This window comes from Sphaerodactylus townsendi, linkage group LG05 (genome assembly GCF_021028975.2).
Source record: "Sphaerodactylus townsendi isolate TG3544 linkage group LG05, MPM_Stown_v2.3, whole genome shotgun sequence".
Lineage (NCBI taxonomy): Eukaryota > Metazoa > Chordata > Lepidosauria > Squamata > Sphaerodactylidae > Sphaerodactylus > Sphaerodactylus townsendi.
The window spans coordinates 22,716,187-22,743,151 of record NC_059429.1 but is presented as its reverse complement, the minus strand read 5'-3'; the positions used below and the strand labels follow the sequence as shown (position 1 = coordinate 22,743,151).

The 26,965-nt window shown below is 46.4% G+C and overlaps 1 protein-coding gene across 1 annotated transcript in view; it reads left to right on the top strand.

Annotated features, from left to right (window-relative positions):
* The window catches only part of CACNA1E (calcium voltage-gated channel subunit alpha1 E), a 485,501-nt gene that overhangs the window by 41,289 nt on the left and 417,247 nt on the right, over positions 1–26,965 (top strand). Inside the window, 1 exon segment of the mRNA XM_048497813.1 lies at positions 26,298–26,558. Within this exon segment, the coding sequence (XP_048353770.1) occupies positions 26,298–26,558 (261 nt within the window).

The following is a 26,965-nucleotide window of genomic DNA, read 5'->3' as shown; positions in this document are numbered from 1 at the left end:
TTTTCTAACTTCGGTATTTCATTTATTTTTCCATATCTTTGCTATTTTTATTTTGGAAATTGCTAATAAATAGATAAATAAGTTAATATTACTATTTACTATTTTATTTTTGGTCATTCCCAGTAGAGTTGTTTCTGGTTTCCTATCTATTTTTGTTTTAAATATCCTATCCATAACCTTAAGTATATTGTTCCAAAATGATCTTATTTTGGGACACTCCCACCACATGTGTATATATGTGCCTCTGTTTGTTTTGCATTCCAACATTTGCCATCTTCTGCATTATTGAATTGAATACTGATCTTGATAGACCAATGGTCTTGATAGCAGTGGGTTAAAATAAGAGTTCGAATTGCAGACCAGCAATGCCTAAAACCAGGTAGAAAGATAAGACCATCCTAATTTGGTCAAAGAGATAAGGGTAAGAAATGTGGGAAAAGGAACCCGTTGAATGTATGTATGCAATGACCCCCTCCACCCCAATAAATATGCTATTGCTATTGCTATATCACGTGCCAAAGGTAAAGGTATATGATGAGTTGTACCCTGCACCACAGAGTGCCGGCTCACTGAGCTTTAATGTTGGCAGAATGTCCTTTGCAGAGCAGAAATAACCTTTTTGCACTCTTGGTATTGGATATTGGGTTCACTGATACCAGGCATGATCCTGAGACCTCTAAATCAGGGTAACAGTTGGACCCCAGTTAAGGCAGCATGCGAGAGTAAGATAGTGACCACTTCGCCCTTGCTTAGTCCTAACCAAAAGGCTTCATTAAAAATTGCTGGATGAAACTGAGAGTTAAAGAGTCACCCGAGGCCCTTTCCGCACATGCAGAATAATGCACTTTCAGTCCACTTTCACAATTGCTGGAAAGTGGATTTTGCTATTCCGTACAGCTGCAAGTGAATTGAAAGTGGGCTGAAAGTGCATTATTCTGCATGTGGGGAAAGGCGCCTGAGTCCCGAAAAGGCAATTCGTGCAAAGAAAGCGGGCTTAGTCCCATGCAGCCTCTGGGGTTGGCATGCACAGACTCTGTCACCAGATTGGGCAAAGACACTGAAAATGGGACATCTACATGGTCAAAGTCTCAATTGGAAATTGGTTCAGTCACCCGTTCTTTTCAACACAGCCAGCGCCATTGCTAGCCTGCACTGTTGTCTGGGTTCTTTTGACATTTTCCCTTTCCCTGCTCCTTCCTTGTTCCAGGCGAGACCAGAGGGTGAGTGGGTGTGTGGCGGTGGCAGTAGTGTTGCTGAAAAGGATGGAAAGGGGGCTCTCTGTGATAGGCTGTAGTGTCTTTTGGAATAGACAGCACCGACAAGCACCTGGAGGCTTCTAGCCATGTGGAGACTCTGTTTAGGGCTCTTGCATGAACTTGTGCAGACGATCAAGATGGTTGGCTCTGGTGACATCTGCTTATTATTTGAGTTTGGAACTGACTGAATTAGAGTGTGGTGTAATAGTTAAGAGCAGGTGCATTCTAATCTGGGCAACCAGGTTTGATTCCCCGCTCAGCCATTTGAGCTGTGGAGGCTTATCTGGGGAACATGATTAGCTTGTGCACTCCAACACATGCCAGCTGGGTGACCTTGGGCTAGTCACAGTTCTTCGGAGCTCTCTCAGCCCCACCTACCTCACAGGGTTTTTCTTGGGGGGGGGGGAGGGAAAGGAGATTGTAAGCCCCTTTGAGTCTCCATACAGGAAAGGGGGATATAAATCCAACTCTTCTTCTTCTTCCTCCTCCTCCTCCACCTAGAGGATCACTTAGATCCTCTTTGATCAGTGATCCTCTTTGATCAGCAGGTATGTGCATGGCTCTGGGTCTGTATCAGCAAATCACTACTCTCTCAGTGTTTATATTTTAAAAGTTATGAAAACATGTATCAGTCAATGTTAGGGGAACATTTGTGTCTGAGTAGAGCTCAACGAGATCTGTGATCAGCTTCCTTGAATTTGTTCCCATCTCTGCACTGACCTCTCCCAGGGAGTTTGACATCTGTGCCTTGCTACTCTCTATCTCAATTTTTAAAAAATGTGTAACCGAATCTGTTGTTTTATTTGCTTGGGCAAAACCTATGCTTGATGACAAAACCGAGGCGTGCAAGCTTGCAGACAACTCAGTGGTCGAAGGACAGATACCACTTCACTGGTGAGGTCTGAAAAATGCTGCTCTTGAGCCACTTTTGCTTGTAGAGATCCAGTATGGTACAGTGGTTGGAGTGGTAGACAACAGGAGTTCACAGAATGGCGACTGTGGGTGCCACGGTGCCCACCAGAACTTTTTTTGGTACCAGCAAAGTGTTTTAGGAAGTGGCCGGAACCAGGTAGGGATTTTGCCCAACAAGGCTTCTGATTGACTATTGGAAATTTGATTGGCTGTGCAGATTTTTTATAATGTTGCTTTGGGGGCAGCTGCTGCTACAGCAAAAGGATCTGCTTAACATTACTGAAGGTGAGCTGTGGCAACCATTTTTTGGCTGGCTCCGCCTCCTGCAGCAGCCATTTTGTGGTTGCCATTTTGTTGCTGCACCCATCATGCCATGTCAGAGTTCCACATGTGCCCTCAGGCTCAAAAAAAGTTGGAGAGCCCTGGATTGGAATCTGGCAGAACTGAGTTCGAATCCTCATGCTGCCATGGAAGTGATGTTGCTGGGTGATGTTGGACCAGTCATTCCACCCTAGCCTAGATGTTGGACTGGTCATTCCGCCCTAGCCTAATTTACCTCACATGGACTTTATTAGGATAAAATGGAGGTGGAAGAGAGAATGTAAGCAGCTTCCTGTCCATAATGCGGAGAAAATTAACACATTTTAAAAAATTAATCCTTTTCCATTTTCCCTAGTACTTGTAAAAGCATTTTGGAGCAACCTTTTTAGCAGGAAAATATAGGGAAGGAGAGGGTTAAGCAAATACCCAATTCCTCCCTCTCCAAAAAAGCAACCATAGAGCCCATATTTGGATACAGAACGGAAAAGAGGGTTTTGAAGCTAAACATAACGTGCAGTTCCACCTGACACTCCCAATCCATTTGGCATTCTTCACAGCGGAACATAATCAGAATGTTTAACAAACTTGCTTTTTTACAGTGTTTCTTTTCAAATTGCGAAAGGTAACATCAGGACAGCTTTCCCCATGATGTTTTTGCATGTTCACATCTTTTGCAGCTCGCGCTTAGCATTTATTCAGGTATGGCTGTGGAAATGGCGTAGCTAAATGAGATAAAATTTCAGATCGGTCACGCTAATGGTTTGGTTTCTAGTTCTGCTCACGAAGTGTCATCTGATTTTGGTGTTTTTCCACTGCGTGATTAGAAATGTTGCCAGCCTAGTGAAGTGAGGCTTAGAAAGGCTGTTCCCAAACTAGAGTAACAAATGAGACTAGCTCAATTTGAACTGTGTGAAACATTCTTCTGGGTTGTCAAAGGCTTTCACGGCTAGATTCAACTGGTTCTGGTGGGTTTTCCAGGCTGTGTGGCCATGGTCTTGTGGATCTTGTTCCAAACGTTTTGCCTGTATCTGTGACTGGCACCTTCAGAGGTGTATCACAGAGAAAACAGACTTTTCTCTGTGATACACCTCTGAAGATGCCAGCCACAGATGCAGAAACGTTAGGAACAAGATCAGAGGCGTATCTAGGCAAACTGGGGCCTGGGGCAAAACCTGGGTTTGGCGCCCGCCCTCCCCCAACCCGGTATGGGCAGCCACGCTCCAACACCCTGACCAAACAATGATTTTATGCACCAGCTCACAAAACACATCCCACTCGCAGCAAAACATACATGGTTCTCTCCCCACCAACTCTCTTTCCTAATTTTCTCCAGGGCTCTCCAATTGGCCATGCTGGCAGGGGCTGAGGGGCATTGTGGTCCATGAACATCTGGAGAGCCGCAGGTTGCAGACCCCTGTTCTAGAGCCACTACCAGTCTAGGTAGACAATACCAGTTTTGATTGGCTAATGTTTTGATTTAGCATAGGGCAGTTTCATGTGTTTGTATGGCTTTGCAAAGGTGCAAATTGATTAAGAGCCCAGCGTGGTATAGTGGTTAAGAGAAGGTGCACTCTAATCTGGAGAAGCAGGTTTGATTCCCCGCTCTGCCACTTGAACTGTGGGGGCTTATTTGGTGAATCAGATTAGTTTGTGCACTCCAACGTATGCCAGCTGGGTGACCTTGGGCTAGTTACAGTTCTTTTGAGCTCTCTCAGCCCCACCCACCTCACAGGGTGTTTGTTGTGGAGGGGGGAATGGAAAGGAGATTGTAAGCCTCTTTTGAGTCTCCTTACAGTAGAGAAAGGGGGGATATAAATCCAATCTCTTTTTCTTCTTCAGATGGGGGCAAACAGGTGTAATCCCAGGACCTTAAAAATTAATGGACCTAAACGGATATTGATACAATGGGAAATAATGCAAGAATTGCTTAGGGATGGGTTGGCTAAGAGAGGCCTGTGTTCTCCCAGAGTTTGCCCAGATATTTTGCGTAACGTTCTGCCCACATTATCCAAACTGAGTGAGATAATGGGCATCTGCAAAGCATGAGCCTAGGAAGAAAGTATACATTACCTACCTGTTGGATTTTACATGCTGGCCTCTTTCTTTTCCAATGCTGGAGTTGATACTAGATGAAGGCAGTAGATGGCACCATAGTTGCAGACTAAAGACAAGCACAAGAGCCCTTTGACTTTATAGTGGAGGTGGAGGGGAAAATGTTTTTTAGCTTCATTGTGCGACTGGAAAATCATTCTCGCAAGGGCTTCAAATCTGCATTAGGGAACTACAAGGATATAGTTAGTGTACTGTATCCCATGTAAAGTGCCTCATTTCAATACCCTTGTTCCAATTTATGGTATATATTTTTATAGCAATATAGCAGCATTGTTAAAAACTGTGGAGAAATTTGGTCTTGATATTCCTGTCACCAATCCAGTGTTAAAGATGCAGGGATGTCTGAGCTTACAAATGCAATGGGTTCAGTTTAACATGTGCACAGATAAACTTCCACGAAGATGGTCTGTCTGAGGGATAACGCCACTTGCCAGCTGATACTTAGCCTGGGTCATTTGGGACTTCTGACACTGAACTACCATTCCACTCAACTAAGAGGTTATGAGCCTCTTCCATCACAGGAAGGCTTCTTGGCCTGGAAGAAGACATTGTTATTAGCTGAGCAGAGGGGTAGGATATAACCCACTATAAATACACGAGTGGCTGTAGCAGGCTGGCTAAGAAGCTGGGAACTGTGGGTTCCTTCTGTTCTGAATGTTGTTTTTCCCACGAATTCAATAGGGTGGCTAAAGTTGCCTACTGTGGCCTGGGAAATTTTTGGACATTTAAGGATGATGCCTGTGGATGCAAGGAGTCTGAGAAGGAATTGTACCTATAATCTATGGAATGCCATAACGTCTGACCTCCCTAGCTGCCACTTTCTCCAGGGGAAGTGGTCTCCATAGCTCAGTTGTAATTCTGGATGTTGGCAAGTGGCCTTAGGTTAGCCATGTCTCTTTGCCCCCGCACCTCCACTACGTAATGTCCGGCATAACAGTACTACTGATGCATTTTAAAGGGACTATCGTGACTTCTATCTAATGCTGCCTGGCACTGGCGTAATGCCCATTGGGCAAGGGGGGCAGCTGCCCAGGGCATCACCTTATGGGGGGCATCAAAATGCTGGGTTCGTTTTCGGGTATTTTAGTGGTTTTCCATTTTTGGCCTGCAGGGGGCGCGGTTTTTAGGCTAGCGGCACCACAATTTCAGCGTATCATCAGGAGACTGTCCTTATGCTACCCACCAAGTTTGGTGAGGTTTGATTCAGGGAGTCCAAAGTTATTGACTCCCAAAGGGGGTACCCCTATCCCCCATTGTTTCCAATGGGAGCTAATAGGAGATGGGGGCTACAGTTTTGAGGGTCCATAACTTTGGCACCCCTGAACCAAACTGCACCAAACTTGGGGGGTATCATTAGGGCAGTCTCCTGATGAGACCCTGAAAGTTTTGAGACTGTGCCTTCAGAAATGTGCCCCCACCAGCCTGCAACCCCTCAAGAAAACTCAATGCAGAATAAAGATTCTTGGGCAAATTTCTAGGATGTTCCTGCAGGGGGTGCATTTTTGGATGTATCAGCACCAAAATTTCAGGGTATCATCTGGAGATGATGGCACCCCCCAAGTTTGGTGCAGTTTGGTTCAGGGGGGCCAAAGTTATGGACCCTCAAAACTGTAGCCCCCATCTCCTATTAGCTCCCATTGGAAACAATAGGGGATGGAGCACCCCCTTTGGGAGTCCATAACTTTGGACTCCTTGAACCAAACCTCACCAAACGTGGGGAGTAGCATAAGGACAGTCTCCTGATGATATGCTGAAATTTTGGTGCTGATATGTCTAAACATTCACCCCCTGCAGGCACCAATGTCCTGGTGCAAAAAGAAATTTGGTCGCGGTGGAGTGGCCGCCCATGGGGGCGGGGGGGGGGGCATCCAACTCAGGTTTTGCCCAGGGCTACAGTTTGCCCAGGGCTGCCTCATTACGCCCCTGCTGCCTGGGCAAATGACAGATGATGGGGTGGTGGTTCCTGGGAAGGATGTAATGTAACTTCTGGGCGGCATTCTAGGAATTTGCCTTAGCATCTGTCATAAAGATTAGGGGAAATTCTAGCACATCATTAAGGAGATCATTTTTTTCTCTCCCATGCCTCAATTTCTTGCAAGTGGGAGGTTGGGGCTGAACTGGGACTGGAGAAAGGCCCTCTGGGCTTGGGCAGTTAGGAAGCCCACGTCTACCACAAGATCATAGCACATCCTTAATGTGCTCTATACCTGAATGAATGAAAGATTTACTTGCGGTCATTGACCAGCAAGAACTCTATAAATGTAGATGACAGTGAGATGTGTATCCTTCTATACAGGCACGGAGTATGCGGGTGTTCGATGGATACCCTTGTCTCAGGCTAGGTGGTGGATTATTAAAGTCCAGTGATTGGCAGGAGCAATTAACATAAGCCCCGCAATGAAAGCGAGTGAATATGGTAAAGTAAGAAATACTGACTTAAAATTTAATGGTGGTTGAAAAGCATCATGAAAAGCTTTACCAGTTTCTCTTTTGGACTGTGGAGTGGTTTAAAACTTTAATGGATAGTTGCTAAGTAACTGAAAGAACATAGAGTTTAAGTCCTAGGATGATAAAGAAACAGGGATCTGGCACATAAGCTGAAAGAAAAAAGATGCTAAAGACTGGTCCTTACACAGTTTTCTGTTTTTTCCTGCTGCATGATAAAACACTGTTAGCCCCCCCCCCCCCGAAATGCTAGTTGTAAATGGTGTGTGTCTGCAAGGAACATTTTTATTTTGCCTTTCTTCCAAAGAAGCCCAGGTTGGAATACATAGTTTTCCTTGTATCATCCTCACAACAGCTCTGTGAGATAGGTTAGCTGACTGGCTCAGGGTCACTCATACGGCTTCATGGCAGAGAAGGGATTTTAATCCTGATCTCCCAGCTCTTTTTCTGCCATTGTGACTGAGGCCCCTTCCGCACATGCAGAATAATGCACTTTCAATGCACTGTGCAGCTGGATTTTACTGTGCGGAAGAGCAAAATCCACTTGCAAACAATTGTGGAAGTGGATTGAAAGTGCATTATTGTGCATGTGCAGAAGAGGCCTAATATTCTTCATGGAGACACTGTTCAAGAAGATGTGTGTTGTTATGAGTTTGGCCCGCTTTATCATTGCAACAGGGTCCCAACAACAAAATATTTGTCGTTGCTTGTAGATGATATCTTAAATTGGCAGTTTATCTACAGGACTCTGTCTAGGATTCAGTGCAGGGTTAGCAGCTGTGCTGCCTGTTGAAAGAGAATGCATTTACTTCCACTCTGCTCTGCTTTTTATTTCTCAGCAAAACCAGCATTATAAAAAACAGTTAAAGCAGTGATGGGATCCAACTGGATCAACCACCAGTTTGCCCCCCTGCTGTCCCCCCCCCCCCGCCGTGCATGTGATCAAATCTGCAGGGGGCCGGCTGGCCAGTGGCACAGCCTTCGGAGGAGGCCTCCCCTGAAGGCAGCACCGCGCACACAACCGGATCTGCAGATCCAGCCATGCGCACAGGAGAACCGGTGCAAACCAGCTGAATCCCACCTCTGAGTTAAAGTCTCCAGTGCTCGAAAGATGACAAATATTGCTAGCATTACTCCTAGAATGTCTTAATGTCATATGGAACCACCTGATTTAATGCTGATCCCCCCCCCCCCTATTTCCAACAGAAGTGTGTAGAACAGCCTTGGATCCTGTTTCCTGTCTGCTGTTGCCAAGTATGATAAAAGAAATTTTGGAAGGGAATTTTGGAAGGAAAATCTTGTGCCAGATTAACATAGAAAACCTTTCCTGGTTGGATAGCTGTTTGATTTTTGAATGCTTCTGTTGATCTGCTGCATCAAGAGGAAGTTGAATTTCTATATATGCAGTTTGGTATGGACATGGATAGAGGCTATTGTGATTTGTAAACTTTTTAAGCAGGGGAGACAATATTCAAGCCCGGTATATCAGGGGCAGAAAGGGGACACACGACTTTGCCTTAGATACATTTGGATTGTTGGTTTATCAAGCTCAGTGTTGCCTGTTCTGACTGGCAGTGACTCATTCAGGTCTCTGGCTGAGGTCTTTCACATCACCTTCTACCCAATCCTTTTAACTGCAAATACTGGGAATCTTCTGCATGCAAAACAGCTACTGTACCACTAAGCCCCAACTTAAGCCACACTCTAAGTGACTTCTTAATATGCTCTCCATTGCACTGTGGCTCAAAAACAAATACATGCGAAAAATCATGTAATGTACACTTCCTTAGCAGAAGGTCCCAGGACTTTCCCTCTGTTTGTCCACACTCACCCCCTAAAAACTCTTCCTGGTCGCCATTTTGTAGTCATTTCAGGTTTTGGGAACAGCATTCAAAAATAACACGTTTTGGACTAAAAACCATGTGGAAATCTTTGGAGGAAACATTTTAATTGGTGCCTCAAAGCATTTTATTTGGTTTGTGCAGAAAAAGCCTTAGTGTCCATCCTTACTGGCTTGGTAGGATGACCAAACTGGATTGGTAGCACCAGGGGATCTCCTGTATTAAAACTGATCTTCAAACAATCAAGATCCGTTCCCCTGGAGAAAATGGCTGCTTTGGAGAGTGGACTGTATGGCATTTTACCCCTCTGAGTTCCCACGTTCTCCAAACCCTGTCTTCCCCAGGTTGCTCCCCCAAAATCTCCAGGTATTTCCCAACCTAGAGCTGTCGGTCCTATGGCTTGGCTCCCACCAATGAGAGTCAGCTTTGAGGATCAGAGCAGGATTTGGATTCAGGGTGGCGGAACAAGTGTAGAGTCAGGTCATTTCTGCATGGCACAATTATATCTGCGCACTACCGTTTTTTAAAAACCTGGGTCTATTTTACCCCAGGGTGTCCATCCACATGACTGCCCGCTTTTTGAAGGAATCCATTGAAAACCGGGAGGAAATGCTCCGGTTTGCTCAACACAAGCCCAGGACTTCTGTATTTACTTCAGAAGCTTGTCTGAGCATGCCCGGTGTCCCGTGTTCTGATTGGCTGTTGTTTTTTGAGTGGCAGCTGCAAGCATCTCTGAGCTTGCCCAGTGTCCCGCCTTCTGATTGGCTGTTGTTTTTGAGTGGCAGCTTGAATGAACGCCAGGTGGGGAGATCAGGTGACTGGGACGGAAAAAATAAACTGGTCCTGCTCCCGATTGGTTTTTGCATGGTAGCAGGCACAAGCAGGGTCACACCAGGATTTTTTAAAAGAACCTCCAAATGGGCGATTTTAAAAAATCCCTGGCTAAGGTAACTATCACAAGGCAACACCGGGCAGGCCCGCTTTAGCACCTGGAACCGTGTGGAATTCTCGGCTGCACAGGGTTATTTTTCTTGCTCAACCCAGAATATTTTGACCGTGTGGAAATGGCCATAGAAACACTAGAGTAAAACACGCCCCATGGTTTCTAGTTTCATTTGGAGAATCCAAAGATGACTGCCCAATCTGCTTGCTGGACTGGGCAAGTTTGATTCACAACAAATAGCACAGTGCTGCAGACTTATTAATGCAAGGTCTATTCTAGGCAGTGTTGAACTGAGTATTTGCTGACTTCGGATAAATGGCACAGTGGTTGATATTAGTGCCTGACATCTCTGTCCAGCGGAAGTGCAATATTGGTCTGGATAGAAGTTTGGCCTCAGTGGGGATTGTTGCTGGGCCATGCTACAGCCTTAATTAACATAAGCAGAAGAAGCAGCAGAAGCCAGAGTTGCAACATCCTTATTAATGTGCTGGGAGGAGGCGAGATTCGTTTAGGGCCGCATCTGGCCCCAGGGAAGAAGTCAATCAGCCGTGTTCAGTCATCAGTGGATAGCAAGCCCCAGGTCAGAGCTGGGAGGCAAGTCCATTTGCTTGCACAGCTCAGAAATGGAGGCCTGCGGTCACACTTTTGACATTCTAGGTGCTATAGCCGCTTTGTGCCATGGTTGAAGCTGGGTGTCTTCTTATTCAATCCTAGACATTGGCATAGGCATGGGTAGCCATATCAGACTGTTGCAGCCAAATAAAAGTCCAGTAGCCCATTAGACTAAGAACATTTATTTCAATATGAGCTTTCAGGTGAGTCAGAGCTCAGTTCTCTTACTCACACAAAAGGTCATACGTTGTTAGGCCACTGGACTTCAGTTTTGTTTAACTCTAGGCTTTGGTCTGGATTGTGGTGGTGGAAAGGGCCATCAAGCCACAGCTGACTTATGGTGACCTTGTAGGGTTGTCAAGGCAAGAGACACTTCGAGGTGGCTTGCTATTGCCTGCCTCCACGTGGGCTGAGAGAATTCTGAAAAAACCGTGACTGGCCCAAGTTCTCCCAGCAGGCTTCAAGTAGAGGAGTGGGGGATTAAATCTAGTTCTCCAGATTAGAGTCCGCCACTCTTAACTGCTAAGCCTTTATGGCCAGGATAAGAAAGGCTGATCCCTACTCTGGAGTGGTTATATCTTCCTGACAACTGATCAAAGGCCCAGGGGTGGATTTTGCCCTGGTCTCCAAAACTCTTTCTGCTAAAACACCAAGTTACCAAGCCTCCGCTTGTGTGGCAAAATCCACCCCTGGGCCTTTGATCAGTTGTCAGAAGATATAACTCTCTGTGAGGGATGCATGCAAATAACAGCAATATTATTATGCCATAAAGTGGGGAGAACCCATCTAAGCTTTGTGGAGGAAGCCTGGGCTATGAACACAGGCCTCTTCCGCACATGCAGAATAATGTGTTTTCGATCTACTCTCAATGCACTTTGAAGCTGTGCGGAAGAGCAAAATCTACTAGCAAACAATTGTGAAAGTGAATGGAAAGTGCACTGTTCTGCATGTGCGGAAGGGGTCACAGTGATGGGTCAGTTCTGAAGCTAAAGAATAGCTGGGAGTTCATGGAGCTGAGAATGCACAGATTGCAGATTTGAGGCTGTAAAGGAAGTGCTTGACAGAGTGGGAGAAGACACTAGTGGGTTCCGTGTTAAGTGAGTGGGTATGGTGAGAAAGCAGCAGCAGTTGTCCAGGACCTGTAAGAAGAAAGGAGTGCCTGGTAGTGTGAAAAATGGACAAGACATGTCTGAGAACTGGGATGGGAAAGAATATACTTCAACTGAGGTTCGGCACAATGGCTAAGGTAGGACTGTTTTCATTAGTTATGTTAAGAATAGATTTTCAAGCAGAGCAACAGGTTGTGTTGGATCTCACAGATATATTCGACTAGTGGTTGCCCTTTACGCTGGGGCAACAGGCCCTTCTCAGGTGTAAAAAGTGAGAATTGCCAGCCTTTGCAACTAGGGGGAGAGGAGGGACAAATGGAGTTTCCATCAATGTCACTCCTTTGCCACTTACCATCTACACTGGGCATTAAAACACTGCAATTTGGCACATTGTTGGCTTTTTAGACCCCAAAGCTCAAATCATCTTCAGATCGAGTGGAAGAGGAGAGGAATGTTCTAATATTTTGCCTTAGATGGTAAAATTCACATGGCCAATTCTTACTATAAATTCTTAGGAACAGCTGTGGGCACTACGAGTTCCAGTACATCTGAATTATAGATTGTATCCCATAGGACAGAAGTATACATTATAACAGCAGATGCTTGTTTTTCCTAAAGGTGTGAATGTTGACTAGTTTAGATGCTGGGGCACATGGTGTAGACAATTACAGAATAGAATCAGTGATCTGGATCTGATGTTTAAGCATTCCCACGCTCACTGATTTGTCCCTGCAAATAGCACATACACCCCACACACACACACCCCTCCAATCATTTCTTCCTGCAGCTGACTTTCTTCTGGTCCTACTGTCTGGTTGGGACCTTTTCCCCAAAAGTCAGAGGGACCTTTATAGGAAAGAATCATCAAAGGGCCAGATTAAGCATGTTTTCCATATAATGAAAATTCCCTGCAAATGCCCCTTGTCTTCCTATTCGGTTTCCCTCTTAAGATCTACTTCTTTTTTAAAGAGGGGGACCTACCTAAGGAAATGCTGCTCAGAGTCCAGCTTAGGAAAGAAGGTGTGGAAAGGGTTTATAATGAGGTTGAACGGCAAAACTTTTCTTTCTTTCTTTCTTTCCTTCTTTCTTTCCTTCCAAAAAGCCGAAGCTGCTTAAAAGTATTGTAAAAAAGACAGAAAAATACAGTATCCTGAAGTGTTACAGAAATATGTAATCCCACCATCCTGGTTTACCTCCCTGCACCAAATACCAAACTGAGCAAAAAGGTGCTAATATTTATTTTACATAAGTTGCTTAAGTAATCTTTTACAGAAAATTGAAAAGATAGGTCAGTATTGTTATTCCAACTTTGCAGATGGGATGGTGGAGTGACAGACAGTCACTTCCTTACAGCCATTCCATGAGCGCTGAATTGGCATTTCCTTGCCTCCAGCCCCATCTCAGTGCAGTATCAGTGGTTTCAGAAGGGTATAAGTCTCTTTATAAGAGCCAGCGTGGTGTAGCAGTTAAGAGCAGGTGGACTCTAATCTGGAGAACCAGGTTTGATTCCCCGCTCTGCCACTTGAGCTGTGGAGGCTTATCTAGTGAACCAGATTAGCTTATGTACTCCAACACATGCCAGCTGGGTGACTTTGGGCTAGTCACAGCTCTGAGATCTCAGCCCCACCTACCCCACAGGGTGTTTGTTGTGGGGCGGGGGAGGAAGGGAAAGGAGATTGAAAGTCCCTTTGAGTCTCCTTACAGAAGAGAAAGGGGAAATATAAATCCAAACTCCTCCTCCTCTTCCTCTTCTCTTCTTATTTACCTTTGATCATGTGAGGAAACATGGACACTCTTGGCAAGTGCATACTCAGCACTTGTGAACCTCGTAGACTTTGGTGTATAGTGGAAAAGGAGGTGGCCCATGCTGTCAACCTTGAAGTGACTAGTATAGAGCAGAGAATTCTGATCTTTCAGCAGCAGACCATGTTTAAGTAAGTTTAGAGAAAACACACAGCCTGTAGCTTTATCTGTGATCATGTTCATGAAAGTGACAATACAATCCGACAATGAGTGATGTGCTTGTAAGCCCAGTGAAACCAATGGACATCAAAGGGTGCCTCTTTCCTTACAACCAAAACAAAACATTTTGAGGCAGGAAAGAAAATGTTTCCTCTGAAGAGTTCCACATAGTTTTTAGGCCAAAATGTTTATATTTGCATCCTGTTCCTCATGATTCTTTTTCTGAAAAGGTTTTGAAAATGTTTTCACTTGTGTGTTGGTCTTTAAGACATTTCCCATGCCTCCTGGACATCCGCATCGGCACCAGCAGCAATGGGGCTTCAATGTAGCAGCTGAGCCAATTGGCTGCAGGGTGGAAGGGACTCCAGCGTGGAACCCTCCCAGTATGGGGCCCCAGATAGCTGCCCCAATGATCTATGGCTAAGACTACTTCTGCTATACTTTTAACTTTATAGAATTCAGGCTTAAAGTGGGCGGCACTGGCTCTCCCAGGGGATCAAATTATTTTCTGAGTTGTTCACTCACCTCTATTTTCCTTGATGCTGTCAGAAACATCAGTAAGGGGCTTTTCTGGCATTTGCAGACTTCACTTTAGCCACCTGTAAATTCTTCCTGGTTCTAATCTCTCCCTCCCTCCCCCCCTCTTTCTCTCAACCCCCCCTCCCCCCATTCTTGCTGCTTAGATGTTACATGCTATGCCAGTAGAAATGGCTATTAAGCAGGCAGGTATTCTGTAGCAATAAAGCAGCGGAAGTTTCAGGAAAGCAAGAGGACTTTTGCATTCATCACAACAGCCAATTAAAACGGCACTCGCCAGGTCACCCCGAGAGACAGGGATGAGGCTCTAGCCGGGAAAAGTCCACTGCTTTCTCAAGACGATTATCCACACTGCAGTTTGCGCTCCAGATTGCAAAGTCCAAAATAAAAGACTGAGTCATACCGGTGGGCTTGAAAGTGTCCTAAAATAAGGGCCATTTCCTTATTATTTATAAGTGCTTTACCCCCAGTATCCTATTAAAATAGGCAGGGCTCTGCCACCCAGAAATTTTCAAGTCTGAATTCTTGCAGTGGTAAAAGAGACAAGTGAGTGGGGTAAGAGCTAAGGAGGTGTAAAAGTAACAAACTGGCTCTCAGTGGAGGGTCTATGCTGTATTTTTCTAACCGTGGCCTGTTTTCAGTTGCCTGCTTTGTTTTGTTTTATAGTGGTAGTTCATATTTTTCTGATTTTATGGTATTATTTTCATTTTTAAACCAGCCAAGCAGGATTCTGGAAAGGTAGCAAAGGATTTCCCTAAATAGTAATTAATTTATGTGCCCAACCATATTTTATTTATTTGTTTATTTAGTAATTTATGCTGTCAATGAGCAGCTGACTTATGGCAACTTGTGAGGATATCAAAGCAACCGATAGAAGTAGTTTGCCGTTGTCTGCCTTTATGTGGCAACGGTGGACTTCTTAGTGGTCTCTCATCCAAACACTGGCCCTGGCCAACCCTGCTTAGCTCCTGAGATCTGGCTAGCTCGGACTATCCAGGTCAGGGCAAACTTATGTCTCATAATTTAAAGATTATGTTGTATAACTAGTTCTTGTTGCCATTTTGGAATGCAGGGTCAGGAATTGAGGGTGTGTGTGTGATGTCACATTACGTGGAGAAAAAAATAGCAGCCTGTACAAATTTGCTGGACAAACCTGAAGTCCACTTAAGTCAGTGGGTTTAGAACGATGTAAATTCCATTAGGATTACTTTGTTAGTGTTTACTTTGTATGCTTAATAAAGGTTATTGATGATGATGACTTTGTTAGTGTGTCGAAGAGAAAGCTAAGATCTTCTCCCTGACCACTAGAACTTCAATTCCTGCACAAGTACACAAGCCTGCCTTATATTGAATCAGACCATGACCATTGCTCTCAAGCTTAGGGTTGTCTACCCAGATGGTAGCAACTCTCCAGAGTCTCAGGCAGAGGTCTTTTATATAACCTATGTGCAGAGGTGTACGGGGGGGGGGGATGGAAATGGCCCCCAGGGCAACACCGGGAGCCTGCTGCGGGTCCCCCCTTCAGCCCGGCCCGGGCATAAGCCTGTGTACATATTGTTTATGTTGTTTAGTTTAACACAGTATAAAAGCTTATTTCTAATTGTTTAAGTGTTTATTGAATATTAGAGATATGGTACCGTGTTTCCCCAAAAATAAGACAGGTTCTTATATTAATTTTTGCACCAAAAGATGCATTAGGCTCGCATAGGTGTCAAACTCGCGGCCCTCCAGATGTTATGGACTACAGTTCCCATCATCCCCTGCCAGCATCATGCCAGCAGGGGATGATGGGAACTGTAGTCCATAACAACTGGAGGGCCGTGAGTTTGACACCTGTGCTTTAGGGCTTATTTTATGGGTAGGGCTTATTTTAGGGGAAATACGGTACCTTCACAATTCATTAAGGCGGGCTCTCAGCAGCCCCCCTCACGTGTGATGCAAGCTGCATCCTCATTGGCAGGGAGCACTCTGCTGGATCACACCATCCTGATCTGCAACTACCGATAGGGCTTATTTTTGGAGGAGGGCTTATATTTTAAGCATCCTCCAAAAATCCTGAAAAATCATGATAGGTCTTATTTTCGGGGTAGGTCTTATTTTCGGGGAAACATGGTATAATAGTACCATTAGCCATACAGGTTTCTTGGATTGTTATCCTCTGAGCAACCTACCCCCACTTTCATTATGAACGCCTCTGAAGATGGCAGATGTGGGCAAAATGTTAGAAGCAAAAACCACCAAACCATCGCCAACCTACCAACCTACCAAACCTTGAACAGCCAACTAGAATTTTTAAAACAGAACCACAATTGTCTGCCTTATTGAGCATACTATACTATAGTACTGAATCTTGCTGCCTTAAAGATACTTTTACTGGAGCTGTCAGCAAGGGGCATGAAGAGATAAAAGTGGTTTGTTCTGCCTGGGTATTTAGACAAAATTGTGGAGATGTACCGAGTTCAGATTTCTTGATAGAAACTTCAGCATAAAAGCACATGTTCCACAGTTTCTATCATTCCTGACTGGCATGGACAGTGACGTAGGTCAAAAGGAATGTGGACCTACCTTCCTTCCAAGAAAGCTGATGGAAGGGCGTTGAACCAGGCTAAGGTAAATGCTCTGTGATGTCCAGGGTATTCCAGAGTATGCAAATACCTTAGAGGCACAAAGTTTTTATTACTGTTCTCTACTATGATCATGGAAAGGTCCCATGTTATGTCAATTTGAAAGGAAATATCCCCTAATCTTTGTTTAATTAATACTCTGGCCCATTGATCCCCAAGATCCAGTAGAACTGAACATGCCAAGATGGAACAATTTTCCTTTCATTATTCTCGAACCTCTTGGAATGGAAATGATCTGCAAAGTGTAATGAAGTTAAGCCAGATGGGAAAGAGTTTTAACTTGAACCAGAAAAATATGGCTTGGAGCCAGGCAAACACTTCTCTCGACACCAGTCAATAAGCCAGTCTCTTGACCCTTCCCATGTATATACCTTTCCCCTTATATCTCCACAAGGGAGGAGGCTAGAGACTTGGAAAGGTCGTTTCCATACGACCTCGCGTACCCACGCCGCCAAGAGCGCGCGTGGAAGCATAATACGTTAACAACATCTTGAGCAACACGAAAAAAGACGACAAGGCAGCGAAGCTGACTCCGCATGGAGCCTTCCCTACGCCGCCGCATTGCTCACTCCTTTTGACCCTGGAGGTCGATGATAAGCCTGAAGAGGCGTGTAATGCGCCGCAGGCTGCCCTCGGAGACACCCACAGCGTCGGGAGGGGGACACGCTTCTCGCAGCTGTTCGCGATCCCCGTTAGAGCCTTCTTTCAACACACTTTAAAGAAGAGTTGGCGCCTGACTTCTGGTAGAAGCGTGAAAGACGCCGCTGAAGAATGGGCGCATTCGTTCGCCGCTGCTGCGTTGCAGCAGCGGCCTATAAACAGGAAATACTGAGCGATCGCCAAATGGGCTGTCGCGAGGAAGCGACTTACCTCTTTTACAAAATGAAAGCTGGGAATTCAGAAACCAGCTTAAATTATCATTAGAACACTACAGAGTTAAACCAATATTTTAGAGCCATTTTTCCAAAAATGGGAGTGAGTTTTACAATGGCTGAATCCCCACTGAAAATTAAAGACGGATACAACCAGGTTTCAAAAGAAACAGAGAACTAACGCAATCGAGGAACTGCTCTCCCTCACAGCAGTATGTGTCTAGTGAAGACCTGGATGTCTATCACGGATTCAAACAATGTCACACTCCCCACACACGCAGGTTCTGATTCGGCTGTTGCCGACGTGTTTGGGGTGAAGTTTTAAAAAAAAATGGATGCTGCTATTTCGTTGTTATGTAAGCATGCAGCTGCATATATAGCACGGCATCTCCCTGCACCATGCCACTTTCACCTCGATTGGTTATTTCGTGTTATGGCGAGGAACGCCCATTCGCTATTATTGACTGTGTGTAGTTTAAGCCATTCTAAAATTCGTATTTTTTTACTCTGTATTGGCAGCGTTGGCACATAAGGCTGATCTCACGGTTTTGCAGTTTACAGCTGGCAGAGAAGGCTAATCTCAGTTCACAAAATGCAAATGCGTTGTGCATGCGTTCACTTTTCCGCTTCCTCTTATGCGTTTCCACGTAGCCTCCACCGCCCTCTGATTGGCTGGAAGGCTCTGCGTCATTCCCTATGGCATGAAAAACCCCGCCATAGATTCAAATCCCAAACCTCCCCACTGATTCGGCAGGTCGCATGTTTTAAAAAGGTGCACTTACATGCAGGTTCTTTAAAAACACATGATAAGGGGGAGAGGGAGCGACAGAACCGGGACGAATGCATGTTCAACGATCAGGAAGTGGGGAGTTCCGGCTGAAACCTGGCTATTTCGCGTATCACACCATGGGAATTCCACCAATGACCACAATTCATTAAAAAGTGGGTGGGAATGGGCACAACAAAGAAACCTGATAGAAGTATTACACACTAGGAAAAATCAGATTCCGATTCAGCTTCCGGAAAATGATTGAAGTAAAAGTGGTCTAAAAAGAATTGGGGGGAAGGGAACAAAACCCCAAAGTGAAAACTGAAGGCACAAAAATGCGTGCAGAAATCAGGGGATAAACCAAAGCTGTGTGGGGCCAGGACCTAAAAAAACAACAAAGCCCAAATAAAGATGATCAGAAAAAAGAGCAAATTTCTAAGATTTGCCATCCTTTTATGTTCTGCAATTTTTACAGTGTTATGTAATTTATGTTGGGAGGGAAGGCAGACTGGTACAGCCGGATCTTGTCCATTGATCTCACGAATAAGTGGAGTCATTACTTGCGGAGACCACCACCAGAAAGAGGAAGGCAACAGCCACTCACCTCTGCTTCTCATGTGCCTTGAAAGTCCTTTGCTGGGTCACCGTAATTCGATTGTGACTTGATGGTCATTACGTAGGAATAAGAGCCCATATGATACCACCCCAGCTTTCTCCTGTACCTCGCTTCATTCTCAAGATGCTACGGTTGTAGTGCCAAACTTTCCAAAGGAGCAGGTCTTCATTGGACCTTGTGTGGGTATAAAGTGCTGACAATTCACAGCTAACAAATAGCAACCCCAGCAAAGGCTTTCAAGGCAAGTGAGAAGCCCAAATCGTTTGCCTTTGCCTTCTTCTGCAGAGTCTTCCTTAACGGTCTCCCTTCCAAGTACCAATCCTGCTTAGCTTCCAAGACCTGACCAGATTGGGCTATACCACAGGTGTCAAACTCGCGGCCCTCCAGATGTTCTGGACTACAGTTCCCATCATCCCCTGTCAGCATGATGCTGGCAGGGGATGATGGGAACTGTAGTCCATAACATCTGGAGGGCCGCGAGTTTGACACCTGTGGGCTATACAATGTCACCTTCTTTCCCACGTTAGATCTTGGGGTGAACTTTTTGGAGAATCACTTTCCCATCCACTACGTACATCTTCGGAAAGTCTGATGTTGTTTTTGGTAATTGTATTACTTAACACCCCACCCCCCACCCCCGGCGAGCATTTAAGTCTTATATCATTCATGTATCAGAAAGAACTAAACATTCTCTACTTTGGCAAGCAAGAAGACAACCTCCTATTTCTATAGCAACTCCTACAAGTTATTCTCCAAGGCTTTCTTGGTAACAGTTCAACTGGTTGTGGCCCGGTTTCGGTTCTGTGTGGCGGCTGGTCTGGTGGATCTGTTCCCTGCGTTAGGTCTGCATCTGTGGCTGACATCTTCAGAGGTGTATCACAGAGGGAAGTCTGTTAAATGGGCTGGACACAGTGACTTCCCTCTGTGCTACACCTCTGAAGATGCCAGCCACAGATGCAGGCGGAACGTTAGGAACAAGATCCACCTGCATATCAGGCCAAACAACTAAATCACCTCAGAACCACTCCTACAAGTTAGTTTGCCTGCACTTGAATAGGCCAGGCTAGTTGGATCTCAGAAGCTAAGCAGGGTCAACCCTAGTTAGTACTTGGATGGGAGACCCCCAAGGAAGTCAAGGGCTGCTATGTAGAGGCAGGCAATGGCAAACAACCTGTGTTTATGTCCATTTATTGCCTTGTAACCCCGACAGGTTCACCATAAATCATCTTTCACTCAGTGGCATTTTTCCCTACCAAAAACCTGTTCCTTGATTTCTGCATTTCCTAAACACTTAAACTTCCTTCCTTAGCATAGATGACAGTAAGTGGTTGATCTCTCAACAAGGTTCTGCTTTAACACATGAGATGAGGGAGCTATGGTTTGTTCTGATATTCCTTTGTTTAGGCTCTCCTACAACCATGCTGACTGTATCCTGTTTGAGGCCCAACATGTGCATGATCATGATAAGACCAGTAACCCCTTCCTCCTGTGGGTTATCACTAAGTTTTACAAGCCTGTTGGTGATATTTGCAGTTGTTCTGTTTTTAAATTATGAGACTAGCCAAATGCCCCTCAATAAGTGTGAGCAGAGGGAGCTGGATGTTGCAAAGACCCTTGGGTGTCTCTGGATGTGTGTACAGCGTGTATGCATTTTGCCAAAAGAGGCATATCTCCACCCTCTTGGACCCCTTTCCCAAGGGCACTGATTCAGGGTTAAGGAGGCGGGTTTCTTTCTCTTGCCTCAAGGCTCAAAGGCAAAGCTGGGCCATACTGTGCCCGGTGCACTCTGCACGCACTGAGGCACTTCACACACCCGCAGCCCTAAGTTCAGCCTGAAAGTGCAGGCTGGCGAGACTGTTCACTTGAGGCTGAAAGCGACCTGAGGTGGGAACTACCTGAGACTTCAGGGCTCGCAAGGTTCACTGGGAAGTGTAGTTCCACCAGGCCATTTTCAGCACCTCGCTAAGTGAACAGTCCTCAGCTGTTTTCCAGCCTGCACCTCAGGCTGAGCTCATAGATGCATGAGGGAAGCCGAGGAGACGGGATGCTGTGAGGGATGGGGGGACACTGTGGGGAGCAAATTTCGCGATTCCAGGCGCAAGCTCAGTGCAATGCCTCATCTGTTCCTTTTGGTAGCTCATACTCTGAGCGCCATGTAACATTTATTTATTTGTTTGTTTGTTTGTTTATTGGACTTATATAGGGCGCCTTGCCCGAAGGGCTCGAAGCGGCTCACAGCACAGCTAGCTGTTCTCTGGGCAGCAACCAATACAAATAAAACTTAAAACCCATTAAAACTTATTAAAACTTAAGCAGCAGTTTCTAAAATAAATACAATTAAACAACAGAAATTAGTACAAAAACAGAAGCCGATCTAAGGCCAAAAGTGGTGTGTGAGGGAGGTAGATAGGGACCCAAGATGTGAAATCATCAGGGCCCTACCGGGATGGAAAAACAGACAGCTCTGATCCTCGGGGTGGGGGGGCAATAGAACCCTTCCAGCAGCCTCCCAAAGTTGCCCGATTGGGAATAATTGTCCCACAGGTGGCCCTGCAGAACTTCCACCAAGGTCCCACAGGTGGCCCAGAGAGGCAGCTGGAGGTAGGCAGCATTCCACTGTGGCAGGCGGTGGAGCCTGCAGGCAAAGCCCCTTTCTCTATGATGGCCAGCCATCTCTGCTCATCTGGAAGAAATTAGGGTAACCATCCAGCTACCCCAGCCCCAGGGACCTTCAAACCTTATGGTCACAGAGTAGGTACCATAAACACAGAGCTCAATCTGTCCCTGGGCTGAAAGGCTGCAGATGGGGGCTCACATGTCTGTAGTATGTTCTTTCCTGGAGAAAGTCTTCAGTGCAGACATTTCTCAATAGCTCCAACCTGGCATTCCCCCCAGTATGTTAGCACAGGGAATGTTTTTGTATGAAGAAGTCATGCGTGTCCCTGCTTGGCGGGCCATCTGGAGCTAGGCCAGGTCCAATCAGACCCCTTTGTGGTGTAGAGAAGTTGAAATATTGGATTGGGTTGTTATCCTTTGAGCGACCTACCCCCACTTTCATTGGGTATTATTTCATATTACAGAACAACTCAATAAAATATGTATCCATCCATCCATCCATCCATTTAAAATCTTAGTAGCTAAAGCATCATGTAAGCACCACATTGGAAAAAATGGGTACTCACTACGCAATTTTTAAATCACATAAATGAATCCGAGATTTTCCTAATAAAGCTAACATTGCTGTTTCTGTTAAAAAAATGCAAACCACGACGCAGAGTTAGCATTGCTTTATCGGGTGGAATACTCCTTTTTACTATATCTTTGTGCTTCTGTATAGGAAGTCCACATTGGCATTTGGGGTTTCTAATTTCATTTCCAATTATACTGCAAGTATTCAGAGTACTTACATCCAGTCCTCATTCTAATTTGCAACACATCTTGGTGTTTTGGTGGCTTTGGATGGTGTGGTGTGTTTTGGGGTTAAAATCAATAAAGACCCTGCTGGTGAGAAAGACAGGGTATAAATTATGTAAATATAAGCTGTGGAGTGGAGGCTTATCTGGGGAATTCAGATTAGCCTGTGCACTCCCACACATGCCAGTTAGTCACAGCTGGGCTGTAGTCACAGTCTCTTCTAGAGCTCTCTCTCAGCCCCATCCATCTGTAGAAGTGTTTGCTGTGGAGGGGGGAATGGAAAGGAGATTCTAAGCCCCTTTGAATCTCCTACAGGAGAGAAAGGGGGGATATAAATCCAAACTCCTCCTCCTCCTCCTCCTCTTCTAAATAAATAGTCAAGCAAACACAAAATTACCTACTAATGCATCTGAAGTTTTTTCCAGTTTTCATTTGTATGGCTTAATCCTGAGTTCATTCAGGAGTGTGCAGGAACTGGACTGTATGATTATTTATTGATATACTACCTCTTAACCTCACTTTTCCTCCAAGAAGCTCAAGGGGGTGTCCATCTCTCTCCCTTTCTATCCAACCCTCACCAACAACTCTGTGAGGTAGGTTAGGCTAAGGAAGAGTGACTGACCCAAGGTCACCCAGCAAGCTTCTATGGCAGAATGGGAATTCGAAACCAGGTCTCCCAGACTTCTGCTGTATTTGAGTCTGTGTGAGCATTGTTTCATGAACTACTCAAAACCCAAGTAATGTAAAATGAAAAGTATGGGAGGGCTAATTATCATTAGTTGCAACAATCCATTTGTTCATTGAAGAATATTTTTTTGTAGTTTGGATTTCATTTTTTTTGCAATGGAAGCTGTTCACTAACAAACTGTAACAACGAAGAAGAAGAAGTTTGATTTGAGTATATTCCTGCCTTTCTCTCCTGTAAGAGGAGGCTCAAAGGCTGGACAAGCTCCTTTCCCCTTCCTCACCAACAGGAGGACACACCCTGTGAAATTGGGTGTGGGCTGAGAGAGCTCAGAAGCTGTGACTAGCCTGAGGTCACCCAGCTGGCAATAATGTTGGAGATGCACAAGCTAATCACGATTTTCCAGATAAACCTCAACACAGCTCCAAAGCATAAGCGGGGAATCAAACCGGTTCGTCAGATTGAGGTGGCACCTAGTTTTGCCCAACACTATGAGCTTTGGGTATTTAGTGGAGATGGTATTGTAGCCTTTATTATTTTGAAAGTGTGCCAGCGAGATTATTTCTCCCTCATCTCATTCCTCCCACACACAGCCGATGGAATATCATGTAACAGAGGCGCTGTTTCTGCCAGTTTTATCTCCTGTACACCTCTTTTGGCTATATATATCCTACAAATGCCATACCAATTGTTTTTACCCAGTAAAATAGTGCGAGGATAGGGAGAGTGTCACTGAACAGTCCATATTTTACTGGTCTGAGGAGTGAAACTGTTATTTGATGGATTGAAAACAATAAAATCCCGACAGACAGAATGCCAAACTCCAGTCCAGACAGCCATTAAAATTCACAAGCGAATCAGCCTGCCGCCTGCCAAATTTTGCCTCAAGGTCATGTGCCACCAAAGTGCCCAATGACAGCCACATCTGGAGAGATGTTTTCCCCAGACTTGGTAGGGTATTGTTTTAGGAGTAATGCACTTTGGAGGTTTTCACTCCTTCGGAGCCCGGCGTGAAGCCACCCAAGTGCACACTTACACACACACTGGAAAGAGAGCAGCAGTGGTGTAGTGGTTAAGAGCAGGTGCACTCTAAAATGGAGAACCGGGTTTGATTTCCCGCTCTGCCACTTGGTTGGCGGAAGCTTATCTGGTGAACTAGATTAGCTTGTGCACTCCAACACATTACGCTGGTTGTGACCTTGGGCTGAGGTTCACAGCTCTAAGGAGCTCTCAGCCCCAACACCCACCCCGCACGGTATGTTTGTATTGTGAGGGGAGGGCAAAGAGAGGATGGCAAGCCTCCGTTGAGGTCCTGCCACAGGGGCGGGTATAAACTTTCAAACTAACCTAACTGGCCTTGGCTTTGGTGGCTACTGTGCTTCTGCAGCCACCTGTCTCAGACTCCCACCACACACCAGCTTCACTCACCCAAGACCCAAAGGAATGTGGGAGCAGGTTTGGCCGTGCAGCCCTGTGGTAGAGTTACCCCATGTTGATTGAGGTTGGAGATAGGACAGAATCCCTGGGAGACCACACTGGCTTTTTAAAAGCTGGGGCCAATCACAATCAGCCCAACCTACCTTACAGGATTGTTGTGAAAACAAAACAGAGGGGAGAAGAACATAGGCTGCTTTGGGGAGAAAGGAAATGAATACATAAAATAACCATCGAACTTTCCAGCACGGGGAGGCGGAGTTCTGGTCACAGTGATGGGGCTAGGGCGGGACTTCTCTTGTGGTGGCTGATGCATGTGTGTAGTTTGGGACTGGATCTCTGCTCATCCAGTGCCCTCCTAAACAGAGTTGATCTGTTCTAATCCCCCCTGGCTCACTAAAGGCAGGGATGGTCCATAAGGAAACGGGGACCACCCCGTTGAGCCAGCATGGTGTAGTGGTTAAGAATAGATGGATTCTAATGCGGAGAACCGGGTTTGATTCCCCACTCCTCCACATGAGTAGCAGACTCTCATCTGGTGAACCAGACACGTTTCTGCACCCCTGGGCAGCCTTGGGCCGAATCACAAGTTCCTCCTGTACTCTTCAGCCCCCCTCCTACCTCACAAGGTGTCTGTGGGGAGAGGAGGAAGGGAAAAGACTATGCAAAGCCATGTGAGTCTCCTTACAAGAGAGAAAGCTGGGGTATAAATCCAAACTCTTCTTTGCTCTCCTAACAGCCAGCAAGTCATCTGGTTTTCTTTCTGGCTGGGGAGGGGAGGCTGCCTTTGCAGGCGCTTCCTTTGTTCCTGGCAGACCCCTCCCCTGCTTCCCAATTCTCTCTTGGCAGAACTGATGTGAGCTTGCTAGTGGATCTTTACCATGGGATGCAGAGAGAGAGAGAGGCTGCTCAGTGGCATCATCCTGAAACCTGGCAGTTATAGCAGCCACTCCCCCCCCCCCCCGCCCATCTCCTGGTACAACTTTAGCTTCCTTGCTTGAAGAAAGAACGTGTGTGAAAGTGGGGTGGAACAGGCTGAAGCTTCTCTCTCTCTCTCTCTCTCCCCCTCCCTCTCCCTACCAAGAGACCCGCCACTGCGGAGCAGGAGGAAGAGGATGGAGCCGGCGCTGCCTGGAAGTCTCCAGGAGCCTGGGCTTTGCTGCAAGCAACCTGTTTCCCCACCTCCCGCGAGCGCCCGCTTGCAGTTGCCTCCCCTTCCTGATGGGCAGATGGCAACGCCAGGATAGCAGCAGCCCCCTCTCCAGTCTGCTCCCCAGCCGCCTCCTCCAGATCGGATCCTGGGCGTGGGGGTCCGGCGGAGAAGCTGGGGTGGGGGACCCCCTGGGAGGCTGTTTTTGGTTGCCTGTAAAACAAAGCCAGGAGGAGGAGGAAGAGGAGGAGGAGACAGGAGACGTCTGATTTAAAGCCCAGCCTCGGTGCAGATTGCTGCATGTAAGGGAAGGGACAGAGTCGGAGGTAGCTGCTGCCCCCCCCCCAGGGAAACCGCCCCCAGCCCCCTTTTAGGACAATCCTCTGCCCAAATGGCCGTGGTTTTTGTTTTCCCGGGCTGACTGATCTTATGCTGGCGAGGGCTTTTTTGATTCCCCCAAGAGATGGGTTTTTTTGACCACGTTTTGCGTTGAAAAGGATGGCACACCCGCCACAGGAATGGAGGAGTCGCTGACCGCGTGGCTGTAAAGCCCCTCGCCCAGGGGAGGAAGGAAGGAGAGCCATCCGGGACTGCCGCCAGCCTCACCTCTCTGGCCACCCGCCTGTTTCGGGGGGACGGGGAAAGGGGGCCTCGCTGGGATCACCTCTCTCTTTGCCTTCCAGGATGGCTCGCTTCGGCGAGGCGATGGCCGGCAGGATGGGATCGGGAGCCGCCGAGCAGAGCCAGAACCGCCAGGGCGCCCCTGCTCCTTCGGGGGGCACCCCGGGCGCCTACAAGCAAACCAAAGCCCAAAGGGCCCGGACAATGGCCCTCTACAACCCCATCCCTGTCCGCCAGAATTGCTTCACAGTCAACAGATCCCTCTTCATCTTTGGAGAAGATAACATTGTCAGGAAATATGCCAAGAAGCTGATCGACTGGCCATATCCTTTGCCCCTTCCCTCTCCCCCACTCCCCATCTTCCGCCTCCTTTGGTTTTGGACTCCAGGTCAGGAATGGTCCCGGTGGAGCAGGCTCCGAGCTAGCAACTGGGCTAAAGGTAAGCCACACTCTCTGTTTGGGTTGGGTAGCTGGACCAGGTCAAGGGAGAGGCGGAACCCGCGCTCCCTTCCCATCCTCTTTCCCTGCCTAGGTTGGTCTTGATTTCTCCAGCTTTCCCCTAAAGCCCTCAGTGGTAGAGGCTGTGAGCTTGGCTGGCTTCTGTCTTAAGGCCTAGCCCAGCCTCTTGGAGAAAGGGCTCTCTGAAAGAGGATCGCTGGCTCCCGCCCGCTCCGAATGGCTACAGGTTCTCCAACTGTCTCTCTGGGGACGCTGTTGCAAATAGCAAGTC